General features: G+C 51.9%; 1 protein-coding gene across 1 annotated transcript in view; it reads right to left on the reverse strand.

The window, feature by feature from the left end:
* Positions 1-5,654: 5,654 nt before the first annotated feature.
* The window catches only part of cacng2a (calcium channel, voltage-dependent, gamma subunit 2a), a 259,938-nt gene continuing 246,506 nt past the window's right edge, over positions 5,655-19,086 (reverse strand). The window contains exon 4 of the mRNA XM_072492427.1: positions 5,655-7,155. Coding sequence (XP_072348528.1) covers positions 6,623-7,155 — 533 coding nt within the window. The 3' untranslated portion in view covers positions 5,655-6,622. The remainder of the gene's footprint in view (positions 7,156-19,086) is intronic.

Below are 19,086 nucleotides of genomic sequence, written 5' to 3' on the forward strand. Positions count from 1 at the left end.
CGTCATCCATGTACCTATCCAATAGCTGCTTGAAGGTCCCTAATGTTTCCGACTCAACTACTTCCACAGGCAGTGCATTCCATGCCCCCACTACTCTCTGGGTAAAGAACCTACCTCTGATATCCCTCCTATATCTTCCACCTTTCACCTTAAATTTATGTCCCCTTGTAATGGTGTGTTCCACCCGGGGAAAAAGTCTCTGACTGTCTACTCTATCTATTCCCCTGATCATCTTATAGACTTCGCTCCCCTCCGTGTTTTAGACAGGATTGGCATTTCCACAACGGAAAGATGTAAAGTTCGATGGGACATTCTGAGAGCTCATGATGAAAAACCCAGAGTGCCTGCCAGGCAATGGAATGTTTGTTTTTGAAGTGTAGTCACTGCTGCGATGTGACAGCCAGTTTGCGCACAGCAGGAGGCCATGAACATCAGTGTGACAAATCAGCACCTCTTCCTCAGGAGGGAAGCTGCCTTAATTTCTGGTCCGATGTCGTTGCAGGAGCTGGTTTCGTGTCACCGACAATCTTTGCTGGTGTGATCTCACACTCCCTGCGATGGACAGTCTCCTTTATCTGCTTGTCTATCCTCCAGGTCACAGCACAGTTAAGGATTAACGTGGTAGAAACTGCAGTTAATATGAATGCCCGACCCTTCAGGGACCTTGCTGTGCTAGAAACCTAGATACTGTCCACCTCACGGTTTATTTTTACCCACAAGATTTTCAATAAAAAAATGTATGTATATTTTTTTAATTAATTGCCATGAATTTACTGCGTCTCTCAAGTTGCAGCAGGGTGGGGAGGGGGCAAGGGGTCCACATGGGGTAAGCAATGTGGGAGGTGGCAAAGGGTGGGGAGGGGGAGCGGAAAGAGGCTTCCAGAGGAAATAGGCGTGGGAATCTGGCTGTCTCATTTGTCCCTTATTTTAAGGATTATCCCTGATTATGAACTCCACCCCCCCCCCCCCCCCCCCCCACCCCCCATCCTCGAAGGGACTCCATTTTCTCCATAGGACAACCTGTGGGAGATGGGAGTCTCCATTGAGTGATTCAAGCGGGACGGTAAGTTTGTAATTGGGCCAGCAGAGGTGACATTGTTGTGACTCTGCAAGATATGTGATAGGCTTTGGTGGCTTAAGCCACTGCCAACCCTTCCTCCCACCCCCCACCCTTGGGAACATTAGGAACAGCCCAGCCCTCCCCTTTAACACACAACGTGCCCGCCCTCCTCACCACCATCACTCTGACCTATGCCTTATTGTCACCAACAACCACCCCCTCCCCACCAATCCCACTGCCACACCGTCCCCGACCTTACTTCAGTGGGGCCGGTTTAGCTCAGTGGGCTGGACAGCTGGTCCGTGATGCAGAGCGAGGCCAGCAGCGTGGGTTCAATCCCCTTACCGGCTGAGGTTATTCGGGAAGGCCCCGCCCTCTCATCCTCGCCCCTCGCCTGAGGTGTGATGACCACCAGTCCGCTCCCCCCCCCCCCCCCCCCCACCCCCCCTCAAAGGGGAAAGCAGCCTATGGGGACTGGGTTGACATTTACACTCTACCCTATCTGGACTAACTGGGTTCCGTTCTAGGCAGCCTGACGAAGGGTAGATTGGCCGTAGAGAGGAGGCAGCGCAGATTCCCAGGAATGATGGGACTGGGTCCAAAATGGTTGTACTGAGGACAGTTTTTAACGTACTCCCTTGAGTAGGAGATTAGCGGAAGAACTAATCGGGGTTGTAGACCGGGTGGTCACATGGTCGCTGGGATGACGAAGGGGGTCACACTATCGGGAGCAAGGGCGTTCTCCCCTGGACACGGGCAGCAGTATCAATAAACCTTTATTGTTGCGAGTCCCTGTTACAGAGGCGATTAAAATAATTAAGGCAGAGTATTTAGTGAGAAACATTTTCTGTTGGTGGGCACGGGGGGGAAGGTTCGGGGGGGGGGCAAAACCTTAAATTTAAAGTTGTTGAGGGAGTGATGTCAGAAAACATTTTTCACGCAAACGATAGAGAAAATCTCTCCCCCCTCCCCCAAAGAATGCTGTCGAAGGCTGGAGGTTTATTGAAAATTTAAAAACTGAGATGGTTAGGTTTTTTTTGTTAGGCGAGGAAATTAAATTCTATGGAATCAGTGTAGATGGATAAATGGAGTTAAAATACAGATCCGCCATGATCAAACTGAGTTGAGGAACAGGCCGAAGGGGCTGAATGGCCTCCCTCTGGTCCTATGCGCTGGGCCTGCCTTCAAAACACAATTGAAGTGTTTGGCCACTCCACACCACAGATCAAATTTATTTATTTTCAGATTAGGGGAGGTCTTTATGATCCCCATTTCTCCCTGGTCGCACAGTACGGTGTTGTGTCCCAGGATTCATTCCTTGTCTTCTTTCTCTGAGGAAGCCTCATTCTTCGCTTCCCTCCTCCTCCTCACCGCCTGCCCCGCACTCGCCCACCTCTCACATCCCCTTGCATTAATCACCTGGTCTCCACGGCAACTAGAAACTCATCACTTCAAGATTCCAGTTTAGAAAAATCCATCTTCCATTTCCTGACCGAGAGAGATTGGAGGTAAAAATCCATCGGGAACGTTCAGCTGGAGCACCAATGAGGGCGGGTCGGCTGCTGCTTCACTAGATTTTGACATTGTGCAAGGGGGTTTGATAAGATAGGTGCTCAGAGATTTTCCCCCTTTGTGGGAGAGTCCAGGACCAGAGGCAATAATCTCAGAGCAAGGGGTTCACCCATTTCAGACAGAGCTGAGGAGGAATCTCTTTTCTCTGAGGGGGGTGGAATTCTTTACCACAGAGAGCTGTAGAGGCTGGGTCGTCAAGTATGTTCAAGGCTGAGAGAGATTTTTAATCAGTGAGGGAATCGAGGGTGATGGGGGTAAGGCGGAAAGTGGAGTTGAGGATCGTCACATCAGATCAGTCATGTTGTCATTGGGGCAGACTCGCTGGGCCGAATGGCCTGCTTCTGCTCCTACATCTTACGGTCGAACCCAAAGGTTTATTGTCGAGTTGCTCAGCGGCAAACACACTCTCTTCCAAATCATGGGTTCAAGTCCCACGCCAGAGCACGGAACCTAGGCTGACAATCACAGTGCAATACAGAGGGAGTGCTGCACTGTCAGGGGCCTCCGTCGGAGGAGGCAGGACTCTACCTGCTCTCTCTGTCTCTCAGGTGGATATAGAAGATACCATGCCGCTATTTTGAAGAGGAGCATTTATCACCCCACCAACTTCACAAAAGAACGAATTATCTGGCTGATATCACATTGCTGTTCATGTGATTACGCGGCTCGCTTCTGGCCCAGACTGGGGAAGGATTTCCTAACCTAAAGGACATACGCGATCATTTGGGTTCTTCTGACAACCCAGTAACTTCACAGTCACTTGTACTAATTGCAGTGGTTTTCCTCCAATTGGTTGGGGTTGAATTCATGTTCTGTGGATTATTAGACCAGTAGCACAACCCCTCCTGTATCCTGACATTTATTGCCCATCCCTAGTTGCACTGGTGCTTACGAGACTACAAGAGCTAGCAACCAGAGCAACAGAATTGATGGAGCGACAGATAAATGAGGAGAAAGAAGTGTGGAGGGAGGTGAAGAGGCTGAATGAAGAAACCGAGATGAGGAAAGGAGAAGAGGAAAGAGGTGGAAGCGAGGAGGATAAAGGCACGTTGGAGGGGTGAAGATAGTTTGAGTTGAAAGAGTGGAGATGGACAAAAGTGAAGGACAGAGGAAGAAAATGTTATCGATAATATCAGCATGAAGTGACCATTAAAACCCATCCAGTTCACTACTATCCCGTTAAGGAAGGGGATCTGCTCTCCTTACCCAGTCAGGCCGGGTAAGTGTCTCCAATCCTACACCAACATGGTTGACTCTTACCTGAAGTGGCGCAGAAAAGGGTGGCAAGGCGGCGCAGTGGTTAGCACTGCTGCCTCACGGCGCCGAGGTCCCAGGTTTGATCCCGGCCCCGGGTCACTGTCCGTGTGGAGTTTGCACATTCTCCCCGTGTCTGCGTGGGTCTCGCCCCCACAACCCAAAGATGTGCAGTGTAGGTGGATTGGCCACGCTAAATTGCCCCTTAATTGGAAAATAAATTAATTGGGTATTTTATTTTGGAAGAAAAATCTATGAGCTTCCTGCGAATGCCGAACCGTCAAATGTTTGACCTCTTCCTCTTCTGTCCTTTCGACTCCCGTGACTGTGAGCTCTCTGCACCACTTAGACGTGGGGGTGGTTTGGCACCTCCCTCCCCTGTGACAAACCTTTTTCTGCGTCACTTCTTTTTCTTCTTGTGTTTTTTATTTATTTTTCCAAGACAGCTCATAAGTTGACCGGCAAACAATTCAGGCCGAATCAAAAGTGAATTGATCCGACACGGCCTACTCGCCCATCATGGTGTACAGATCCTACCTACCCTAGTTGGCTGGATGCGGATGATTCCAACCTGGATGGCACCTATGAACAGATTAGGAATATAAATTTGTTTTTAAAAAGAACAAAGAACAAAAGAGCAAAGAAAAGTACGGCACAGGAACAGGCCCTTCGGCCCTCCAAGTCTGCACCGACCATGCTGTCAGTCTAAATTAAAATCTTCTACACTTCCAGGGTCTGTATCCTTCTAATCCCATCCTATTCATGTCTTTGTCAAGATGCCCCTTAAACATCATTATCATCCCTGCTTCCACCACCTCCTCCGCGAGTTCCACTACCCTCTTTGTAAAAAACTTGCCTCGTACATCTCCTCTAAACCTTGCCCCTCTCACCTTAAACTTATGCCCCCTAGTAATTGACCCCTCTACCCTGGGAAAAAGTCTCTGACTATCCACTCTGTCTATGCCCCTCATAATTTTGGAGACCTCTGTCAGGTCGCCCCTCAACCTCCGTCGTTCCAGTGAAAAAAAGACAAACAAATCACTAACTTCTTATAAAAGTTTTTATTTGAATGTCTCAGGTTTTTTTTAACAGTCTGCAAACAAAAAAACAAAATAATTGTAACAAATGAGATAAATTAATGGGTTTTTAGTTCTTCCTATGAAGTGAATCATTAATTACAAGATAAGCAAATCCCGTTCTCTTTCCCCACGACTCAGTCAGGTTTGTTTCTAGAAATCATTTTGGGGGAAAAGACATTTTGTTTGATAGTTTTGGCAAGTTGAATTTCTTTAGCCCACTGAGAATTTTTATGTCAAAAAGCCCCTCCAGTTGAACAATCATCTCAGCTTAAAATCAATTTTTCAATTCTCATAAACATTTCTATTGGAACCCACGAGGGGTGTTATTTTTCTTCAATTTTTGAACTATATTTGAAATATTCAATCGTGGACATTTTTATCAGATTTTTGAATTGATTTTAGTTTTTAATTTCCTGTTCAAACCATAGAAAATGTCTTTTTTTTTTATTTTTGAAAATAAAATATATGAAAGCTTTTTTTTGGTAAATTTTATTTAATTTTTTTGAACTTTTTTTATTTTTTTTTAAATTTGGCGTGAAATGAATTAAACACCACAGCACCACACTCGCACAATAGAGTTTCCTGATTTAGAGAGGTCACTCCATGCCACCTCGCTCCTCCGCCGCCACCCTCCCCTCCCCGCCACCCTCCACACCTTGCAGCAACCCTCCCCACCCCCCACCCTCCCATCCATCGCTCCTTCCCCCTCTCACGCCATCCTTCCAGAAACCGGAAAGGCCACTCTTAGCGTTGGAGAAAACAAATGAGGAAATTTTTATTTTTTTTTTGGAAATAAAGCAGTAGCATTTCCCCCAAGCCCTTTGCCCTCTCCGCTGATAATTCCACCGCCCGGCAGTCCGTTCCATTTTTTAACCTTTTAACTTCAAATAATAATTGAAATTGTTTAAAAAAATGTTTTGGTTTTGAATTCTTGATTTGAACTTTTGGTCAGAAGAGGGGAGTTATTACCCATCCATCACATGCAAATTTCTCAAACCCCCAGCTCGCCACACTCCTGTAGAACGTCTTTTAAAAGAATATATATATTGTTTCTTTTTTTTTCAATTTCCTTTGATAAACGGATCACTTTGTTCAACAGTTGAGCTGTCTCTGTGGTCCTGGCTTTTCTTCTGTTCTGCTCTCTGTGTGTTGCAGCGGGAGCAAGGAATGTATCTCTGTGTCCTTTTTATTTTTTCGATTTTAAACTCTTCAGCAAGCTCATCCACCTCAATGAAAACCATCGCCCTCCACCCTTGTTCCTCTCGGTGAAGTGTAAGGCAGGGAAAAAGTAACACGGAAAAAAACCTCAACGATAAATGGCGTTTGAATTCATTTGAGGAATGGACAAAAATTCCCTTTTTCCTCAGTGTCCCTCCCACTCGCTCCTCAATCCATTCCCTGATAGAAATTTAGTCCTTGGCGATCTTCCGGCTTTCACCTCATTCCACAACCCCCCACCCCCCACCCCCACACTTTTCTTCACGGTTTTCGATTTTAAAATCTCTTTTTTTTTTTGACAAAGTAACTTTTGCATTTTTTTTTGCAATGGAATTTGGGTTTCATGCAATAACTTTTAATATTCTCCGTTATTTTTGTAAATCGTTAATAATTTATTTTTTTCTCTCTCTTTCCCCCCTCTTCCTGTCGTGCCCAGTGTTTATACAGGGGTCGTTCTTCGGTTGGCTGTGTTGGTGTGTAATGAATCCTTGAGGTCTTTCTGGATGCAGTTGTGAACTTGGAGGAAGTTGTGATCGCGCTCAGAGTTGTAGGTGGCAGTCGAGGTGGTGGTCTTCAGGGGGTCTCTGGTGAGGGTGTACATGGAGATCTCGGTCGAGGGCAGCGTGTTGAAGCCTTTGAGGCCGACAGGCGAGGCGTCTCTGGAGTGCGAGGGCTCGGTGGAGCGGGAGCTCGACCGGCTGCGCCGCCGGTATCGATACCGGTAGCTGGGGATGCGGGTGATGGCGGAGGACTGCAGGTAATCTGTCGATCTGGCCCCCGCCCGTATCTGTTTGTGTCTGTCAATGAACATGTGGACCGCTAACACTCCCACCATCTCGGCGATGATAAAGGAGAGGGCTCCAAAATAAAAAGACCATCCGTAGGAATAACTGTTCTTTTTTGAATCGCTCTTTGCCGGGTCTCCAGCATTGGCAGATATGTACACTATGATCCCGATGATGTTACTCAAACCTGGAGCAGAACGGGAAAATAAAAAAAAACAGTACAAGTCATTTACATTCAAAAGGGAACATTGAGGGGGGGTGGGATCCAAGGCCATGGGGGAAGAGCTGGGGGGGGGGGGGGGTGGGAACAATTAGATAGCTCTTTCAAAGGGCCAGCACAGCTACACTGGGCCAAATGGCCTTGTCACCTCACCCTGGGTTCGTGCACGGTCAATTCCAGCCCCACAGGCTCCAGAGCCCCAACACGTGAATTAGCCAATAATTTGTACAAAACTGCTGAAATCTTTGGCTCCTGGCTGCCCAATAATTACAGTGACTGGGTTTGTAAGAGAAACACAATTACTGTTTATTTGTTGCAGAAATAAAGAAGAAATATGCAGTAATTACAACAGAAGAACGGCAAGCTAACCTACTACCCACCCCCCCTTTTACTGTCCCACCCTGTTCCCACGCACACGGCACGGACAAACACAGAGGTGTGGAAAGGTGTAAAAATAATAGGGAGTGAGGTCAAAAGAAAGATAAAAGTCCTTGCTGCCGATGTTGCATTCTTTGCAGTAGGCTGTCTTCCCATTGTGCTGAGTGGTCAAAGCCATTGGTGTACCATTGGTGATGGTCTTCTAGCAGGAACATTTATTCAGTACTCACAGGCAGTAGGATTACGCCTGTGCAGACGCTTTAGCCTTTATCAAACTGGGCCTTCCACTAAAAGGTCCCCCTTTGAGCATACCTCTCTCATAAGACTCTTGCTCTTGTTCAAACCCAGCTTCCACCCCGTGTTTTTAATCTCAATCCTTCGGCGTTTCACTAAACCGACATCCAGCCTTACTGGGGAAGAAAGTGTTCTTACATTGGATTTTGCAGAGAGGTTTAATCATATCAGAGAGACAATATCAGAGACGCTGCTTCCAGCTTCAAAACTGAAAGTGAAACTACAACCCAGGGACAGAGAGACACTCCGGATAAATTGGAACTAATCACCACGGACTATCGTCAAAGCCCAGCTCTTTGAGCCGCCAGCCAAGTGAGTCAAATCTGGGGGACACAGTAGCACAGTGGTTAGCACTGTTGCTTCACAGCTCCAGGGTCCCAGGTTCGATTCCCGGCTTGGGTCCCTGTCTGTGTGGAGTCTGCACGTTCTCCCCGTGTCTGCGTGGGTTTCCTCCGGGTGCTCCGGTTTCCTCCCACAGTCCAAAGATGTGCAGGTTAGGTTGATTGGCCACGCTAAATTGCCCCTTAGTGACCAAAAAAGGTTGGGTGGTGTTACTGGGTTCTGGGGTTGCGGGGATAGGGTGGAGGTGTGGGCTTGGGCAGGGTGGTCTTTCCAAGGGCCGGTGCAATCTCGATGGGTCAAATAGCCTCCTTCTGCACTGTATGGGTTCTATGAAATCGTTCTGGAATCTGCTTGTTTGAATTAAAGGCTGCTTCATTCAGACGGTTTTCTTAAAGTCACAGGTCAATCTCCATGCTCGAATTAAAGGCACAGTTCCATCAATCCTCCATGGATCAAAATTTAAAATGTTAATAGCAAAATAATAGAAAGGGGAAAACAGGGAACAGACGGGGTTTAAACAGGAAGATCCTTACCCATGGGACTAATTAAGTAATAATAAATAATAAATAATCTTTATTAGTGTCACAAGTAGGCTTACATTAACACTGCAATGAAGTTACTATGAAAAGCCCCTAGTCGCCACATTCCGGTGCCTGTTCGGGTATTCAGGGAGAATTCAGAATGTCCAATCCACTGAACAAGCACGTCTTTCTGGACTTGTGGGAGGAAACCGGAACGCCGGGAGGAAACCCACGCAGACACGGGGAGAACGTGCAGACTCCGCACAGACAGTGACCCAAGCCGGGAATCGAACCTGGGACCCTGGCGCTGTGAAGCAACAGTGCTAACCACTATGCTACCGTGCTGCCTTCTTTCAAAGGGGGAGCATAGCGACACAGGGCCAAATGACCCTCCTTTGGTGGCATATCAGTTTATGACGCCAAGAATTTGTTTTTGCTCCACAGAAGCTGGAGGAGAGGACGAGGCAAATGTTTCCTTCACTCCGTGCCCTGGTGGCTATCTCTCTCAACTCTAAGTCAGAAACTCAAGGATTCACCCCAGAGCACGATTACAAACTCTTGATGTTCCTGGTGCAGGACCGAGGGGGTGGAAAGAGCACCCTACTTAAGCCCACACCTCCACCCTATCCCCGTAACCCCACCTAACTTTATGGACACGAAGGGGCAATTTATCATGACCAATCCACCTCATCCGCACATCTTTGGACTGTGGAAGGAAACCGGAGCATCCGGAGGAAACCCACGCAGACTTGGGGAGGAAGTTCAAACTCCACACAGGCGGTCACCCGAAACCGGAATTGAACCCGGCTCCCTGGAGCTGTGGGCAGCAGTGCTAACCACTATGCCACCGCGTCGTCCATTATCTCAGACACATGTGCGAAAAGCAGAGCAATATTCCAACGGCAGCCTGCCACACTGCACACTTCAGCTGGAAAGGGTCGAGAATATTGGCATTCACAGAGACCACCTATAAATAGTGTCCAATACCCGAGAACACTGCCCCCCAGTGTCAATGCTGACAACACCCCAGGGATTTTCTATAATCCCCTGTAAATACTGACACACTCCCCGGGGACCCCCTGTAAATACTGACACACGCCCCGGGGACCCCCTGCAAATACTGACACACTCCCCTGGGACCACCCTGTAAATACTGACACACTCCCCCGGGGACCCGCAGTAAAATTGGCACACTCCCCGGACACCCCCTGTAACTACTGACAAACTCACCGGGGACCCCCTGTAACTACTGACACCCTCCCCAGACACCCCCTGTAACTACTGACAAACTCCCCAGACACCCCCTGTAACTACTGACAAACTCCCCGGACACCCCCTGTAACTACAGACAAACATCCCGGCGATCCCATGTAACAACTGACAAACTCCCCGTGGACCTCCTGGAAATACTGACACACTCCCCGGGAGCCCCTGTAAATACTGACTCACTCCTCGGGACCCCCTGTAAATGAAATTAAAATCGCTTAATGTCACAAGCAGGCTTCAATGAAGCTACTGTGAAAAGTCCCAAGTCGCCACATTCCGGCGCCTGTTCGGGGAGGCTGTTACGGGAATTGAACCATGCAGTTAGCCTGCTTGATCTGCTTTAAAAGCCAGCGATTTATCCCAGTGTGCTAAACCAGCCCCCTGTATATACTGACAAACTCCCGGGGTACTCACTGTAAATACTTACACACTCCCCTGGGACCCCCTGTAAATACTGACACACTCCCCGGAGACTCCCTGTAAATACTGACACACTCCCCTGCGACCCCCTGTAAATACTGACACACTCCACCGGGGGCCCCCTGTAAATACTGACACACTCCCCTGGGACCCCCTGTAAATACTGACACACTCCCCCGGGGAACCCCAGTAAATACTGACACACTCCCCGGAGACTCCCTGTAAATACTGACACACTCCCCTGGGACCCCCTGTAAATACTGACACACTCCACCGGGGACCCCTTGTAAATACTGACAAACTCCCCTGGGACCCCCTGTAAATACTGACACACTCCCCCGGGGAACCCCTGTAAATACTGACACACTCCCCGGAGACTCCCTGTAAATACTGACACACTCCCCTGGGACCCCCTGTAAATACTGACACACTCCACCGGGGACCCCCTGTAAATACTGACACACTCCCCTGGGACCCCCTGTAAATACTGACACACTCCCCCGGGGTACCCCGGTAAATACTGACACACTCCCCGGAGACTCCCTGTAAATACTGACACACTCCCCTGGGACCCCCTGTAAATACTGACACACTCCACCGGGGACCCCCTGTAAATACTGACACACTCTCCGGGGAACACCTGTAAAGACTGACACACTCCCCCGGGACCCCCTGTAAATACTGACACACTCCCCTGGGACCCCCTGTAAATACTGACACACTCCCCCGGGGAACCCCTGTAAATACTGAGAGACTCCCCGGGGACCCCCTGTAAATACTGACACACTCCCCTGGGACAACCCTGTAAATACTGACACACTCCCCCGGGGAACCCCTGTAAATACTGACACACTCCCCGGGACCCCCTGCAAATAGTGACACACTCCCCCGGGGACCCCCTGCAAATACTGACACACTCCCCGGGGACCCCCTGTAAATACTGACACACTACCTGGGACCCCCTGCAAATACTAACACACTCCCCAGGACCCCCTGTAAATACTGACACACTCTCCGGGACCCCCTGTAAATACTGACACACTCCCCGGGGACCCCCTGTAAATACTGACACACTCCCCGGGGACCCCCTGTAAATACTGACACACTCCCTGGGACCCCCTGCAAATACTGACACACTCTCCGGGACCCCCTGCAAATACTGACACACTCCCCGGGGACCCCCTTTAAATACTGACACACTCCCCAGGGCCCCCTGTAAAAACTGACACATTCCCCGGGACCCCTTGCAAATACTGACACACTCCCCCGGGGAACCCCTGTAAATACTGACACACTCCCCGGGACCCCCTGCAAATACTGACACATTCCCCGGGACCCCTTGCAAATACTGACACACTCCCCCGGGGAACCCCTGTAAATACTGACACACTCCCCGGGACCCCCTGCAAATACTGACACACTCCCCGGGGACCACCTGCAAATACTGACACTCCCCGGGGACCCACTGTAAATACTGACACACTCCCCAGGACCCCTTGCAAATACTGACACACTCCCCCGGGGAACCCCTGTAAATACTGACACACTCCCAGGGACCCCCTGTAAATACTGACACACTCCCCGGGACCCCTTGCAAATACTGACACACTCCCCGGGACCCCCTGCAAATACTGACACACTCCCCGGGGACCCCCTTCAAATACTGACACTCCCCGGGGACCCACTGTAAATACTGACACACTCCCCAGGATCCCTTGCAAATACTGACACACTCCCCCGGGGAACCCCTGTAAATACTGACACACTCCCCGGGACACCCTGCAAATACTGACACACTCCCCGGGGACCCCCTGCAAATACTGACACTCCCAGGGGACCCACTGTAAATACAAACACACGCCCCAGGACCCCTTGCAAATACTGACACACTCCCCCGGGGAACCCCTGTAAATACTGACACACTCCCCGGGGACCCCCTGTAAATACTGACACACTCTCTGGGGACACCCTGTAAATACTGACACACTCCCCGCGGAACCCCTGTAAATACTGAGAAACTCCCCGGGGAACCCTGTAAATACTAACACACTCCCCTGGGACCCCCTGTAAATACTGACACAGTCCCGCGGGGAACCCCTGTAAATACTGAGACACTCCACGGGGACACCCTGCAAATACTGACAGACTCTCCGGGGAACCCCTGTAAATACTGACACACTCCCCCGGGACCCCCTGTAAATACTGACACACTCCCTGGGACCCCCTGTAAATACTGACACACTCCCCCGGGGAACTCCTGTAAATACTGAGACACTCCCCGGGGACCACCGTGTAAATACTGACACACTCCCCCGGGGAACCCCTGTAAATACTTACTCCCCGGGACCCCCTGCAAATACTGACACACTCCCCCGGGGACCCCCTGCAAATACTGACACACTCCCTGGGGACCCCCTGTAAATACTGACACACTCCCTGGGACCCCCTGCAAATACTGACACACTCTCCGGGACCCCCTGTAAATACTGACACACTCACCGGGGACCCCCTGTAAATACTGACACACTCCCCAGGGCCCCCTGTAAATACTGACACACTCCCCGGGGCCCCCTGTAAATACTGACACACTCCCTGGGACCCCCTGTAAATACTGACACACTCTCCGGGACGCCCTGCAAATACTGACACACTCCCCGGGGCCCCCCTGCAAATACTGACACACTCCCCCGGGGACCCCCTGTCTATACTGACACACTCCCCGGGGACCACCTGTAAATACTGACAAACTCCCGGGACTTCCTGTAAATACTGACACACTCCCCGGGGACCCCCTGTAAATACTGACACACTCTCCGGAGACTCCCTGTAAATACTAACACACTCTCCGGGGACCCCCTGTAAATACTGACACACTCTCCGGAGACTCCCTGTAAATACTAACACACTCCCCAGGACCCCCTGCAAATACTGACACACTCTCCGGGGACCCCCTGTAAATACTGACACACTCCCCGGGGACCCCCTGTAAATACTGACACACTCTCCGGAGACTCCCTGTAAATACTAACACACTCTCCGGGGACCCCCTGTAAATACTGACACACTCTCCGGAGACTCCCTGTAAATACTAACACACTCCCCAGGACCCCCTGCAAATACTGACACACTCTCCGGGGACCCCCTGCAAATACTGACACACTCCCCGGGGACCCCCTGTAAATACTGACACACTCTCCGGAGACTCCCTGTAAATACTAACACACTCTCCGGAGACTCCCTGTAAATACTAACACACTCCCCGGGGACCCCCTGTAAATACTGACACACTACCCGGGACCCCCTGCAAATACTGACACACTCCCCGGGGACCCCCTGTAAATACTGACACACTCTCCGGAGACTCCCTGTAAATACTGACACACTCCCCGGGGACCCCCTGTAAATACTGACACACTACCCGGGACCCCCTGCAAATACTGACACACTCCCCGGGGACCCCCTGTAAATACTGACACACTCTCCGGGGACCCCCTGTAAATACTGACACACTCTCCGGAGACTCCCTGTAAATACTAACACACTCCCCGGGGACCCCCTGTAAATACTGACACACTCCCCGGGACCCCCTGTAAATACTGACACACTACCCGGGACCCCCTGCAAATACTGACACACTCCCCGGGGACTCCCTGTAAATACTGACACACTCCCCGGGGACCCCCTGTAAATACTGACACACTACCCGGGACCCCCTGCAAATACTGACACACTCCCCGGGGACTCCCTGTAAATACTGACACACTCCCGGGACTTCCTGTAAATACTAACACACTCCCCCGGGGACCCCCTGTAAATACTGACACACTCCCCGGGGACCCCCTGTAAATACTGACACACTCCCCCGGGGACCCCCTGTAAATACTGACACATTCCGCCGGGGACCCCCTGTAAATACTAACACACTCCCCGGGGACCCCCTGTAAATACTGACACACTCTCCGGAGACTCCCTGTAAATACTAACACACTCTCCGGGGACCCCCTGTAAATACTGACACACTCGCCGGGGACCCCCTGTAAATACTGACACACTCCCCGGGGACCCCCTGTAAATACTGACACACTCCCCGGGGACCCCCTGTAAATACTGACACACTACCCGGGACCCCCTGTAAATACTGACACACACCCCGGGGACCCCCTGTAAATACTGACACACTCCCCGGGGACCCCCTGTAAATACTGACACACTCCCCGGGGACCCCCGGTAAATACTGACACACTACCCGGGACCCCCTGTAAATACTGACACACACCCCGGGACCCCCTGTAAATACTGACACACTCCCCCGGGGACCCCCTGTAAATACTGACACACTCCCCGGAGACTCCCTGTAAATACTAACACACTCCCCGGGGACCCCCTGTAAATACTGACACACTCCCCGGGGACCCCCTGTATATACTGACACACTCCCCGGGGACCCCCTGTAAATACTGACACACTCTCCGGAGACTCCCTGTAAATACTGACACACTCCCCGGGACTTCCTGTAAATACTGACACACTCCCCGGAGACTCCCTGTAAATACTGACACACTCCCCGGGGACCCCCTGTAAATACTGACACACTCCCCGGGGACCCCCTGTAAATACTGACACACTCCGCCGGGGACCCCCTGTAAATACTGACACACTCCCCGGGGACCCCCTGTAAATACTGACACACTCTCCGGAGACTCCCTGTAAATACTGACACACTACCCGGGACCCCCTGTAAATACTGACACACTCCCCGGGGAACCCCTGTAAATACTGACACACTCCCCGGAGACTCCCTGTAAATACTAACACACTCCCCGGGGACCCCCTGTAAATACTGACACACTACCCGGGACCCCCTGCAAATAATGACACTCCCCGGGGACCCACTGTAAATACTGACACACTCCCCAGGACCCCCTGTAAATACTGACACACTACCCGGGACCCCCTGTAAATACTGACACACTCCCCGGGGTACCCCTGTAAATACTGACACACTCCCCGGAGACTCCCTGTAAATACTAACACACTCCCCGGGGACCCCCTGCAAATACTGACACACTCCCCGGGGACCCCCTGTAAATACTGACACACTCCCCGGGGACCCCATGTAAATACTAACACACTCCCCGGGGACCCCCTGTAAATACTGACACACTCCCCCGGGGAACCCCTGTAAATACTGACACACTCCCCGGGGACCCCCTGTAAATACTAACACACTCCCCGGGGACCCCCTGTAAATACTGACACACTATCCGGGACACCCTGCAAATACTGACACACTCCCCGGGGACCCCCTGCAAATACTGACACTCCCCGGGGACCCACTGTAAATACTGACACCCTCCCCAGGACCCCTTGCAAATACTGACACACTCCCCCGGGGAACCCCTGTAAATACTGACACACTTTCCTGGGACCCACTGTAAATACTGACACACTCCCCGCGGAACCCCTGTAAATACTGACAAACTCCACGGGGACCCCCTGTAAATACTACCACACTCTCCGGGGACCCTTGTAAATACTGACACACTCTCCGGGGACCCCCTGCAAATAATGACACGCTCTCCGGAAACCCCCTGCCACTACTGACACACTCCGCCGGGGACCCCCTGTAAATACTGACACACTCCCCGGGGACCCCCTGTAAATACTGACACACTCCCCGGGGACCCCCTGTAAATACTGACACACTCCCCGGGGACGCCCTGTAAATACTGACACACTCCCCGGGACCCCTTGCAAATACCGTCACACTCCCCGGGGAACCCCTGTAAATACTGACACACTGCCCCGGGGAACCCCTGTAAATACTGACACACTCCCCGGGACCCCCTGTAAATACTGACACACTCTCCGGGGACCCCCTGTAAATACTGACACACTTCCCGCGGAACCCCTGTAAATCCTGAGAAACTCCCCGGGGACCCCCTGTAAATACTAACACACTCTCCGGGGACCCTTGTAAATACTGACACTCTCTCCGGGGACCCCCTGCAAATACTGACACACTCTCCGGGGACCCCCTGCAAATACTGACACACTCCCCCGGGGACCCCCTGTAAATACTGACACACTCCCCGGGGACCCCCTGTAAATACTGACACACTCCCCGGGACTTCCTGCAAATACTGACACACTCCCCAGGGACCCCCTGTAAATACTGACACACTCCACAGGACCCCCTTGCAAATACTGACACACTCCCCCGGGGACCCCCTGTAAATACTGAAACACTCCCCGGGACCCCTTGCAAATACTGACACACTCCCCCGGGGACCCCCTGTAAATACTGACACACTTCCCGGGACCCCTTGCAAATACTGACACACTCCCCCGGGGACCCCCTGTAAATACAGAAACACTCCCCGGGACCCCTTGCAAATACTGACACACTCCCCCGGGGACCCCCTGTAAATACTGACACACTCCCCGGGACCCCCTGCAAATACTGACACACTCCCCGGGACCCCCTGAAAATACTGACACACTCCCCGGGACCCCTTGCAAATACTGACACATTCCCCCGGGGAACCCATGTAAATACTGACACACTCCCCGGGACCCGCTGCAAATACTGACACACTCCCCGGGGACCCCCTGCAAATACTGACACTCCCCGGGGTCCCACTGTAAATATTGACACACTCCCCAGGACCCCTTGCAAATACTGACACACTCCCCCGGGGAACCCCTGTAATTACTGACACACTCCCCGGGGACCCCCTGTAAATACTGACACACTCTCCGGGGACCCCCTGTAAATACTGACACACTCCCCGCGGAACCCCTGTAAATACTGACAAACTCCCCGGGGACCCACTGTAAATACTAACACACTCTCCGGGACCCCCTGCAAATACTGACACACTCTCCGGGAACCCCCTGCAAATACCGTCACGCTCCCCGGGGAACCCCTGTAAATACTGACACACTCCCCGGGGACCCCCTGTAAATACTGACACACTCCCCGGGGCCTCCCTGTAAATACTGACACACTCCCCGGGGACCCCCTGTAAATACTGACACACTCCCCGGGGACCCCCTGTAAATACTGACACATTCCCCGGGACCCCTTGCAAATACTGACACACTCCCCCGGGGAACCCCTGTAAATACTGACACACTCGCCGGGACCCCCTGTAAATACTGACACACTCCAAGGACCCCCTGTAAATACTGACACACTCTCCGGGGACACCCTGCAAATACTGACACACTCCCCGCGGAACCCCTGTAAACACTAACACACTCTCCGGGGACCCTTGTAAATACTGACACACTCTCCGGGGACCCCCTGCAAATACTGACACACTCTCCGGGGACCCCCTGCAAATACTGACACACTCCCCCGGGGACCCCCTGTAAATACTGACACACTCCCCGGGACCCCCTGTAAATACTGACACACTCCCCGGGACCACCTGCAAATACTGACACACTCTCCGGGGACCCACTGCAAATACTGACACATTCCCCGGGACCCCTTGCAAATACTGACACACTCCCCCGGGGAACCCCTGTAAATACTGACACACTCGCCGGGACCCCCTGTAAATACTGACACACTCCAAGGACCCCCTGTAAATACTGACACACTCTCCGGGGACACCCTGCAAATACTGACACACTCCCCGCGGAACCCCTGTAAATACTAACACACTCTCCGGGGACCCTTGTAAATACTGACACACTCCCCGGGGACCCCCTGTAAATACTGACACACTCCCCGGGACCCCCTGTAAATACTGACACACTCCCCGGGGACCCCCTGTAAATACTGACACACTCCCCGGGGACCCCCTGTAAATACTGACACACTCCCCGGGACTTCCTGCAAATACTGACACACTAACCGGGGACGCCCTGTAAATACTGACACACTCCCCGGGGACCCCCTGCAAATACTGACACATTCCCCGGGACCCCTTGCAAATACTGACACACTCCCCCGGGGACCCCCTGTAAATACTGAAACACTCCCCGGGACCCCTTGCAAATACTGACACACTCCCCCGGGGACCCCCTGTAAATACTGACACACTTCCCGGGACACCTTGCAAATACTGACACACTCCCCCGGGGACCCCCTGTAAATACAGAAACACTCCCCGGGACCCCTTGCAAATACTGACACACTCCCCCGGGGACCCCCTGTAAATACTGACACACTCCCCGGGACCCCCTACAAATACTGACACACTCCCCGGGACCCCCTGTAAATACTGACACACTCCCCGGGACCCCTTGCAAATACTGACACATTCCCCCGGGGAACCCATGTAAATACTGACACACTCCCCGGGACCCCCTGCAAATACTGACACACTCCCAGGGGACCCCCTGCAAATACTGACACTCCCCGGGGACCCACTGTAAATACTGACACACTCCCCAGGACCCCTTGCAAATACTGACACACTCCCCCGGGGAACCCCTGTAATTACTGACACACTCCCCGGGGACCCCCTGTAAATACTGACACACTCTCCGGGGACCCACTGTAAATACTGACACACTCCCCGCGGAACCCCTGTAAATACTGACAAACTCCCCGGGGACCCACTGTAAATACTAACACACTCTCCGGGACCCCCTGCAAATACTGACACACTCTCCGGGAACCCCCTGCAAATACCGTCACGCTCCCCGGGGAACCCCTGTA

This window comes from Scyliorhinus torazame, chromosome 29 (genome assembly GCF_047496885.1).
Source record: "Scyliorhinus torazame isolate Kashiwa2021f chromosome 29, sScyTor2.1, whole genome shotgun sequence".
NCBI lineage: Eukaryota > Metazoa > Chordata > Chondrichthyes > Carcharhiniformes > Scyliorhinidae > Scyliorhinus > Scyliorhinus torazame.